Raw genomic sequence first — 10,888 nt, 5'->3', positions numbered from 1 at the left:
TGCTAAGGGGGCTGTGGCCAAGTTCTGGGCAGATGGGTTAGAGCCTAAACAGTGGCAACCTAAGAAGACTATACAGGTCCCTAGTCTGATTGGTCTCCCCCCGCAACAAGAAGCTCACTACTTTACTTCCTGAATAGCAGTCCTCCCCTTTGGCCAGCTCCGCCCAAGAAAATGTTTTTTCTCTAGGCCAGGTTCAAGCCTGCCTTCCTGGGATGACAGGTGGGTGCAGGGGTCAGGAAGGAGATGCCATTCATTGTGCAAGAGGATGAAAGCTTGGGGGCCACTGAGTTCAAGCTGAGAGGCTTGGGGAAGAGACTCTCTGACCTGCCTGTGGGACGGACCCTTGCCCCCTGCGTGTACAGGGGCTAGGTGTACTAGCCCTAGGATGCCCTGGCCACGTGAGACACCAGCTGGGCACCCTGGTGGTATTTGTGGCTGGACATAATGAAGCTCCTTAGCTGGCCCCAGAACAGAAGGGCAAACAGAGAAATTTGCACAATTGGCAATTTTAGGCACACATTTTATTTTATTTTTTATATATAAAAGGCAAAAGAGTACATGTATTGAGTGGAGGATTAAAGGAGTGAAGACCCTATTTAAAGTAGGGTCTCCCAACCCCCATCCCTAAAAGTCTAACATCTTGCTGTATTACAAAAAAAGAAGAAAAAAAAGGCAAACATGAAACTTATGACCTGGACTTCACCCCACTACCCCTCATGCCTACATTATGACAGAAATACGTTCTCTGCTCCTACTTATATACAGCCAGAGCTCCACACCTGGGCAGTGGGCCTCCCCCCATATTCCCACCCTACCTCCCCAAAGCCTCTAGAAGCCCTCTTGCTGAGAAAAAAGGGCACATACACACACATACTCAGAAGCACATATATCTGGATCCTTCTCCACACAGAGCACCTGAAACACATACAACACACCACAGACGGACCTTCCCCTTCCTCTGGGCTCCCCCCACAGCTAGAATCCTTTCCATTTGGTTGCTTGCCCTGAATATCTTAGAAACCACCACACACACACACACACACACACACACACACACACAGCTGCTCCCCATTCTCTCTTTTTGGGAAACAAAGGGTATGTTGGCCCTATTCCCTGTCCCACCACAGCCTAAAGTCAGTGTCCTAAGGTCCTATTTGTGGAGGGTCCTGGGAGGGAATCCCCAAGGGGGCTGTCCGCTGGAGGGGGAGTAAACAAGGAGCTTCTTAGTCTGGGAGGGGGGCCATGGAGGCTTCTAGGGAGCAGCCCTCACACAGTCTGTGGATGCTCAAGGGAGGGGGCGAGGAGGTGGCCCCTGCCCACTCAGATCTGCTCCTTGTGCTTCACGTGGGCCAGCTTCACATTCTCCTGCTCAGTGGAGGGTGGAGGCTGCTCCAGATGGCAGCCGATCATGAGCTGGTACACGAAGACGCCCGCAATGGAGCCCAGGAGCGGAGAGACGATGGGCACCCACCACCAGTGGCGGCCGGTCCTGGGGATGGACAGATGTGGTCAGGGGCTGGTGGGGCAGCAGAGGGGAGTCAGGCTAGGGCAGGCTAGGTGGGGGCTGCACTCACGTGAAGACTTCGGAGCCCCAGCCAGCAATAGCGGTGAAAAGGCGAGGACCAAAGTCCCGGGCGGGGTTGACAGCATAACCAGAGTTGAAACCCATGGAAGTGCCAATAACCAGGACCACCAGGCCCACGGTGAAGGCCTCCAGGCCACGGGGGACAGGGTTGTTGTAGGGATCAACAATAGCCAGCACACACACGATGAGGGAGGCTGTGCCAATGAACTAGGGAGTGGGGAGGACAGGGTGAGATGCTGCTCCCAACCCACCGTCTGGCCCCTCCTCAGTACCTGGGCTCCTGGAGCCTTACCAGTTCCCAAGTTCAGCTCTTTCCAGCAGTGCTAGAAATGCTAGCACTAGAATGTGCTAGAATGCTTATGTGCACAAAGGATCCCCTGAGGAACTGGCTAAATATGCAGAGTCCTGTTTTGTAAGGACCTGACACCATGATTCTGATGTAGGTGTTCCCACACATTGAAAAACCCAGTCAAGGAGTCCCGTCCCCCAGCCCCCCATGGAGCAGCTGAGTAGCTTGGCCCTCCTCCCTGTGTTCCCCTCATGATTCCCCGGCCCATACCTGGTCGAAGAATCCATTGACCATGTCCAAGTGTCCAGAGGGGTAGGTGGCAAAGATGCCAGCTGTGCCATTGGGGCCCGAGACTACAAGCTCATTCTTGGCAAAGTCCCAGATTGCATCTGGTGACAGATTAGAGCCAGAGTGGGTGAGGGCAGAAGCCTACCCGCTCTCCTGTCTCAGGCTGGGCCCACCCTCCTGGGGGATCACAGGTGAGAACATCACTGCTGTATTATTACTCAGGAGTCTGTGGAGGGGTGGCAGTGGGGGGGGTGGGGGTGGACAGCCTGAGACTCTATTGTTGCCCAACTTGTTTCTTTCCTCTTATGCCCCCCACCTTGGGCCCGTGCGTGAATGAGTGAGTCATGAGCCCAAGGCTTGGGCAGGCCCCAGCTGTCTATCATCAAAAGGCCAGGTGCCAACAGGTCCCAAACAGAGGGAGGGCGGTAGTGGAGGATGGCAGGGCGGGGAATGCTCACCGTAATACAGCCCAAAAACAATCCCAGCACCCAAAAAGGCTCCCAGGGTCTGAGCCAAGGCGTAGACAGGCAGCTTGATCCAGGGCTCGCGTGCCAAGAAACACATGGCAAAGGTCACAGCAGGGTTCAGGTGGGCCCCTGGGCAGAGGGGAGATGGGACCTATTAGTCACTGTAGCTTGCCACAGACGGGAGGCCAGGATCCCTAACCTCCATATTCCCCCTCTCTCGCCCTCGTAAGCAGGGGTGCAGAAAAGGGTTTCTTGTACCAGGTGGGGGGTTGGACTATGTAACAGGCCAACTCTGATAATCTGATTCCAAGGTGAGAGTCACAGGTTCAAAGTATCAAGTTTCTTCTCCACTTTCCTCTTCCAAGGGCTCAAAACGCTGAGGCCACGGCTACGCCTCATCCTTGGGAGTGTCCCCCACTACCCCATTCCCCCGCTGGGCACCTTGTGGGAATGCCATTTGAAGATTGATGACTGAGGGTGGAGCAAGGCCTTACCAGAGACCTGGCCAGCAACAAGGATGCCCAGGGTGACAGCAAAGCCAAAGGCTAGGTTGATGGTGAGGAAGCCACCGTGGGTGCCCCGGCTGAGCACCACCTGGGCCACCGAGCCACAGCCAAACATCTGTATGAGGAAACAGAACCAGGCAGAGAGAGTGAGGCTCGGCAATTATCACTCCGGAGGGAAGAGGTAAATCCAGCAACCTCTACCTGCCTTCATCCGGAGAACAGGGAAGCCCTTCCCCAGGGAATCTAACCCAAACCCTCTCGCTGCAGCTGCATCCTGCAAAATAAGCAGACATACCCTCCTACCCACAATGTGCAAACTTTAATTTAACAGGGCCCTGTGGGATGGACTGGATGTAGAGTCTACAACTGGGAGCCCCAAAAGATGTCTGGACCATCTTCTCTAATTTTTCTGGAATCTTAGTAGAAGTGAGGTAAAGGGGAGCAGCTTTCACCTTAGCACAGTTTCTCTTCCAGCCCTTCAGGCCTGGCCCACAAAGTAGAAAGGCTCTCACTCATACCCCACCTGCACTTGCCTTCTTCTTCATCTCAAAGAACAGCTTGGGGGTAGGGGTCGGGGATGACATGGGGCACAGAGAAATAGGAAGGAGGCTAGAAGTTAGGGTGAGTCCATTTCTTCTGAATCTGGAATGTCTGAGCCCTGCCCCCACCCTTGCCCCTATTCCCATCCCAGAGCCTCCTCTCTCCACTCACCCCCACCCCTCTCTCAGGGGGTCCAGGTTCCCTACTCAGATGTGGAGGTCCTAAAGACAGTGATCTGAGTGGCCCCTCTCACTAGTCCCAGCAGGGCAGTGGAAGTGGGGAGATTGATCCTAAGGTTTCTGCCAGTGATGGGGGAGATTCAAGAGGCCTAAGGTCACCGATGTCCTACAAGTATAGGACATCCTGTTCCTCTTATTTAAATGTAAATATGCAGGATCCCTGGGTGGCTCAGCAGTTTGGTGCCTGCCTTTGGCCCGGGATGTGATCCTGGGGTCCAGGGATAGAGTTCCGCATCGGGCTTCCTGCGTGGAGCCTGCTTTTCCTTCTGCCTGTGTCTCTGCTTCTCTCTCTCTCTCTCTCTCTGTGTCTCTCATGAATAAATAAATAAAATATTTAAAAAATAATAAATGTTAACATGCTTATGTACCAGCCACAAAGAGCTATTGCCTTGAACCCCCATAGTGTTCCATAAAACTGCTCCAGCCCCTGGCCTGGGTTTCCTCTTCTACCTCCCCATAACTAAAAGTTTTATGCCTACCCTGCGAGCAGCTCCCAAGACTTGTGCTAAGGCCCCTGGTCATTCTGATGGATCAGTGTCCTGCTGTACTGGCTTGTTAAGCATTTTGATTATCATCCCGCAGAAAGACCAAGAGATAGTGGGGAAGCCAGCGGGAGTGATGCAGGGCAAAGGTGTGTAGGCAGGTGAGAGCAAAGATCAGAGACTGTGAGTATGTGGGAGGTTGGGGGAGGCATATGGGGTCCAGGGCACCCTGCCCAGCTTGGCAGGCCCTGGCCTTGGCTCTTTTCCTGCCTGAGGCCCAAACCTGGCTCCATCCCAGGAGACCTTGGAGGTAGAAGCTGTCAGAGCCAGTTCCACCACCTTGGGGCTAATCTTCCTCTTCCTCCCCCTCCTTCTCCCCTTTTCCCTGCCTTGCTAGGTACCTCAGGGAAAGGGGCTTCCTCACCCCAAGGCCAGCCCTTATCCTACCACCAGAGGCTCTGGGTCCCCAGCCCACAGAGGTATGCAGGCAAGCCCTCACCCACCACTCAAGGGTCTCCCAGGCTTAGCCCCTCCTCTTTAGGCAGCCCTTGAGGTTCTGCTTTTCACTGACACCAGATGCTTTACGCCCATCTGAGCTTGAAAGCCTTCACAGAAGTAACACCCTCGTTTTGTGGTTGAGGATAAGCTAAATGATCCTGGGGCTCAGTGCAAGGCCTGACTGCTTCTTTGTGGGAGATGCCAACTGAGATGTGAGAGGATAGGGAGGCCCCTCTATGACTGTGGAAGACACCTTCCCTGGTCCTGGCTGCTCTCTCAAACAGGGGCATGGACCATCAATCAGATAGTGAGGGACATGAGGTTCTGGGCCAGGAGGGAGAAAAGAACCTGCCTCTCCTCCCTTCTTGACATAGGGAGAGAAGGGATGGGGATGATGCAGAGGGCCACTGGTCTTGTGAGGGGCTGTGGATAAAGTGACCCACCTGGCTCCTCCCTTGCTGTTCCTGGAAGCCAAAGGTTGAGTCTGAGACCTCTTCTCACCATGGAGCCTGCTCTACCACCACCACCCATTTGAGCCACCCCAGCCCTACCTACTTGCCTCTAGTTAAGCTTCCACAGGGGGCCTCCTGATCTGCCTTACCTACAGTTGGGGCTGGGGCAGGAACGGAATAACCCATTCACCACAATGAAGCAACTGAACCCAAAAGTAACCCAGGGGAAAAACAGGTGTAACCACATGAGGGGCTGAAAACCAGAGAGTAGGTGGGACAGGAAATGGAGACTGTAAGCGGTATTTCTGTCAGACCCATTTCTTGGGGTAAACAAAGTCACCCGGGAACAACCTGGAGACAAAACTAGTGTAACCAAGGAGTAACTGGACTGGAGATAACCCCGGCAGTGGAGGTGGCCTACCCAGAGAACCCACAAACTAACCCAGAGGTTGAGTTAGAGGCTGAGGCTCAGCGTGCTTGGGCACAGAGGGCGACAGCATCTGTCGGGGTGACTGACCATCTGGGAGCCGCGGGCACAAGGGGTGTGACTTTAGTTAGACCATGTCCTCTGTGCCCGGGGCCTAGCTGCCTTCCGCAGCCTCCTTATCTCCAGTATCCTCCTTTCTTCCAGCTCTGCTGTTTGCACCGTGTGGCCTCCGCCCTCTGCCCCCACCTGTGGCAAACTGTCCTCACATCACGGGAACTTTTGGACTTTCTAAAGCTTAATTATTCATTAGGGGCCAGATATCCAGGACCCAAATAATCTAAGAGGCCCATCTGTGCATGTCCCCACTGCCTCGCAGAGCTGGGGCTCTGGGCACCTGGGGAAGGGGAGCCAGAAGACGCTGGAGGTCTGCGCCTGCAGGGCTGACGCCGCCCGCGGCCTCTGGGCTGGGGCTGGAGCGATGCGGGGAGAGCCCTCGGACCGGGCGAGGTGGGGAGCAGAGCTGGGAGAGGCGTGGGACCGTCGGGCAACCGGGGAGCAGGGCGGCGGGGAGTGTGGGCGCGGCAGAGAGAAGGGCTCCTCCGGTCCCCCACTCACCACGAGGATGAGGGTCCCCAGGCACTCGGCCAGAGCCTGGCGGAGCAGCCGGTAGCGGATGTGCAGCATCTCCCCGCAGCGGGACACCAGCTCCTTCTGTCGACCCATGGCGGGAGCGGCGGCGGCGGGCGGGGGCTCGGGGCGGCGGGCGGCTGCAGTGGCCCCGAGCGCCGCGCGGCGCCCTTTATAGGAGCGGGAGCCCCGCCCGCCGCCCCGAGCCCCGCGGCCCCGCCCGCCGCGCCCCGAGCCCGCCCGAGGTGTGGGCGGCCGCCCCCCGCGGCTTGCCTGGGAGCCTGGGGAGGACGCTGGGCTGCGGGGGGCTGAGCAGGAAGGTCGGCGGCGGGAGCGTGGGCTTTAGGGGTGAGACCGCTGCGGGAGGGCACGTAGGGGAGGCGGAGACTGCGGGGTCTGGGGGGCGGGGGGTGCAGGTGCGGGACCTGGGGAGAATGAAGCTGCCCCCAGAGGCCTCCTTGGGCGGCTCACAGCGAGCCCTGCTGCCATCCTTGCGACGGTGGCGGTGAGCGGGAGGGTCAGAAAGGACAGGAACTGCCCCCCCCCAGCCCTACAGGTCCTCAGCCAGGGGCTGGAGGGAGGCGGCCGTGGGCCCCGAGGGAGAGGACACCTTGTGGTCCAGACCTGGGTGCGCTCACAGCACGTGTGCTGAGAGCTCATAGGCGCTTGTCGCTTGTGCTGACTACAGGTCACCTGTGGCCGTCCCGACCAGCCCTGTCCACAGCTGTGTCCACACGTGCCGTGTGTCCGGTGCGCCAGATCCACTTGGACACTTCTCGTGGCTGTGCACATGCCTGTTGGACCTGGTTGGGTTAACTCAGTCTGCCACACGTGTACCTGCGTGTGTTTTGCACATGGTTCCAGAGGCTGAGCCGAGGTTGTCCTGACATGCCACATGCCACATGCTTGCCAGAAGGGTGAGTCCCAGCTGTTTTTAACCTTCTCTTCTCACACTCTCGCTGATCGCCAGCCAAGGGAGAGTGTGACCCTTTAAGAAGTTAAGCTGGCTAAACTGTGAGGGTTGTCAGCCCTGTCCAAGGTGGGGCATGAGGCAACTTTGCTCGCTATACTGCATTTAATAATTGGGAAACTGAGGTGTGGTGGCCTGGCCCTACTTCCACAGGACTGGGAGCAAATATGACCTCGCCTGGGTCACAATGGCAGCATTGCCAAAGGAGACCAAATTTTCCAGAGGTACTTGACCTTGGTGGTCTAAAGGCCTTTGAGGAGTGGCTATCAGAAGTGAGGGCTCCAGACATGACTCATGCCCAAAGAGATGGGGTTTAGCAACACACTTTGGATAAATTTACACACTCTCATATGCACACACACACACACACACACTCACCTGGAGGCTGGCTATAAACCTATAAACAGAGCTCTGTTCACATGCTCATGGGATCCCATTCACATGAAAGCCTGGCCATGGGCTCAAACATATATGTAACCCACACATGAGGTTTCCCATGGCCCTTCACCCAGGGAGAAGCACCCCTACTCTCCTGGCCCCCATGGGCTGGGAGGCCCCATGGTGAATCAGGGGGCCATCACCAAGTGCCTACTCACAGCCCCACTGCCAGTCTGTGACTCAAGACACAACCCAAGACTCCCAATGCCAGAGCCCAGACTGTAGAAATGGAGACACACCCTCTACCATGCAGCCCTTTCTTCTCCCCATCGTGTGATGTGCTTCTCAGCCCCTCAATGCTTCAGATGGGACTGCAAAGGCAGCACAGGACAGGAACTGGCAAAGGGCTCAAGACTGAAAGAAAGTAGGAAACTCCAGCCCATAGCACCCCATCCTCACCATGCCCCATCCTGGGCTGGCCTGAAGCTAGGGTTGGCCTGGAAACCAGAGCACAGAAGAAAAACAGGGACAGCTCTGCAACCAGCAGGCACACACAAGGCCCTATACACATGTGTTTGCACTCAGCTTATAGATGTTCACACATGCTACACCAAATTCTCCCTCCCACCAGACTCATTCCTATCTATAACTAGTGTGGACACACATTCCTACCTGTACATACACATGCACAATGGGATGGGTTTGGGTCGGAGCTGAGAAGATATGGTATGGGTAGGGCTTCATGCTTCTTAGTGGGCCTGGAAGAGGGAGAAGGATACAATGCCTTCCAAGGGTCCTTTATTCCTACCAGCCCTCATCTGGGATTAAGAGGGGTCAGGGTCAAGGGATTTTGTCCAGAAGTGCCAGGTTGGCCAGAGTTTGGGTGCTGAAGCAGGACCTCTCTGTGACTCTTCTCACTGTAGTCAATGTCAATGGCGCCCCCTGGGGCAAAAGACAGAAAGAAGCATGGCTTCACAGAGAAGTGACTGAGCTTGGTAGGGCCAATTCTGAGTCACATAACTTACTTATAGCCCTCTGGGCTCCCTCCTGTGCTTTGGGAAGGAAAATCAATGCCAAGTGTAGGCTAGAAGCCAGTCCACCTGGGAACTCTGAAAGGATGCAGATGAGGAGGAACCACCTCCTCCCAGGGCATCTTGAGCAAGGTCTATGTCTCACCTGGGCGGGAGGGCTGAGCCCAGGAAGGGGCCTTGACGGCCCATCCACCCTGTGGGAGGCTGTGACTCCTTAAGGTCAGAACTGGGGGAGTGGGTTCCCAGGCAAGGGAAGGGCTAGCAATGCAAGTCCCAGCCTGCTGGACTAGAGGGGCTGGCTGGGCCCCTATAACGCGGGGGGAGGTGGTGACACACCCTTCATTTCCTACCCCCCAAACTCTTTTTGCTTCAATAGAAGCCGTATGAACCAAGACAAGACACATGGGCCTTGTTGTCAGCAAGTGGGGTAGAGAAGATTGTAGACATTAGAAAATAAGTCATGGTACAGTACCCCCAGCCTCTTTAAATCCCCTAATCTCCTCCAGAGCATTGGAGCAGGATGAGGGGAATGGCAGACCAAAGCAGACATACAGACATTTTCAAGTTTAGAAAGCACTTCCTCCCATTTGCAAAACAATCCCCAAAAGTGCATGTATTCCCCCCCCCCTTTCACAGATGACAAAACTGAGGTCTGGAAAAAAGTCACCTGCTAAGGTCTCAGCCACTAAGTGTTGAGCTGGGATTCAAACCCCATGGGATTGAAGAGGAGAGGTGAAGAGGGGCAGAGGGGGAGAGAGGCGGGGGAGCCTCAGGTCCGAGGCACGGGAGGAGCAGGGAGCCAAGACACAGGAACACACTGAGTCTCTCCACACTTGAGCTCCCATTCTAGAATGTGTCCCACTCTTAGACCACTGCTGGACATTATTCCTGCTCTTAGGCCTCAAGAGTTGGGGGCTGGCTCTGGACTGGAATTGGGAGTGGAGAGCAGAGATGAATCATCCTATTATGAGCGTCCCCAGACTGGGGGGGCGGGCGAGTATCTCCTCCTACTGCACCAACAGTCACCCCCTGTCTCCAGACAAGATGGCAGAGAGCCCATGAACACAAACTACCCTCTTGGCACTTCCAGCCAGAAGTCCAGATGGACCTTGAGAAAAATCTACCTTTAGACCCTTATCCTGGGGACTGTTCACCTTCTAGTGTCCCTAAGCTCTTTGCACCCTCTGGAGACAGCAGAGAGTTATAGAGGAGGCAGAGGGATGGGCAGAGGCCTAGACTTCTTCCTGAGGAAGGGTCCAGAGCCACAAGGGCTAGGCTCATGGGGCAGAGGCCTCTAAAGTCCCAGAATCTCAGCTCTAAGCCTGGCTTGGCCACTGACCAGTCAGGTGACCTAGACAGCTCTCTTCTCCCAGCCCTCAGAGTGTCAGGTTCTTCATCAGTCACATGGAAGTTTCAGATGGAGTCCTCCCATACCCCAACCCAGGGCCTCTATAAGAATCAAACAAGATTGTGGGTGTTTCAGGCTTTAAAAACTTTATTACATAGTCAACATATGAAGAAAGACTCATTTTAGAAGCTGCGTCCTTGATCAGAGCCACATTTCCTCATATATGAATATCCACCTGCATCCATGTGCGTTCTTGGCTGTGTGGGTACATGTATCCATGGGAGGTCCGCATACACATGAGGACAACCATAGGGTTCTTGCATGCATGTGTGTATCCATTAGGGCCTGTGTGTGCATTTTCATGTTCAAGGGGCTCTGTGTGCATATCTGTGTGTGTGTGTCCCTGTCTGGGCCTGGCTGTGGGTCTGGGTCCAGTGTTTACAAAGTAAGCCAGAGATAGAGGACAGGGATCTGTTGAGGAGTCTGGAAACTAACTGGCCAAACACTTGGGCCTGCCCCATGCCAGCCTGGGGGGAGGGGAGTTAGTGACATGCTGCTGACACAGTCCAGGCAATCACTGTAAACAGGCCTAGGGTGTCTGGAAGGCTCATGTTCACACCTTAGGGATCAGATCCCTGAAACCCCTGGTTTTTCTGTTTTCCTATCTCCTTCTTCACTAGTAGGAAAACTTCTGGAACAAGGATGGTTGCCTCAAAGGATGAGAGATCAAGACCAGAGGTTGAGGAGAAAGAAAAGCTCAT

The 10,888-nt window shown here is 55.3% G+C and overlaps 1 protein-coding gene across 1 annotated transcript; it reads right to left on the bottom strand.

Moving 5' to 3' along the window:
- Positions 1–506: 506 nt before the first annotated feature.
- AQP3 (aquaporin 3 (Gill blood group)) lies at positions 507–6,548 on the bottom strand. The gene is made up of 6 exons (XM_072728095.1): positions 6,389–6,548; positions 3,124–3,250; positions 2,621–2,758; positions 2,145–2,263; positions 1,575–1,792; positions 507–1,489 (listed from the first exon to the last, which is right to left on the bottom strand). Exons 1-6 carry the CDS (start codon positions 6,494–6,496, stop codon positions 1,321–1,323), a joined length of 879 nt encoding a protein of 292 aa, XP_072584196.1. The 5' UTR covers positions 6,497–6,548; the 3' UTR covers positions 507–1,320.
- Positions 6,549–10,888: the final 4,340 nt, after the last annotated feature.

This window comes from Vulpes vulpes, chromosome 12, assembly GCF_048418805.1.
Source record: "Vulpes vulpes isolate BD-2025 chromosome 12, VulVul3, whole genome shotgun sequence".
NCBI classification, from domain to species: Eukaryota; Metazoa; Chordata; class Mammalia; order Carnivora; family Canidae; genus Vulpes; species Vulpes vulpes.
The sequence above is the reverse complement of the archived record's forward strand: the minus strand, read 5'-3'. Positions and strand labels throughout refer to the sequence as shown.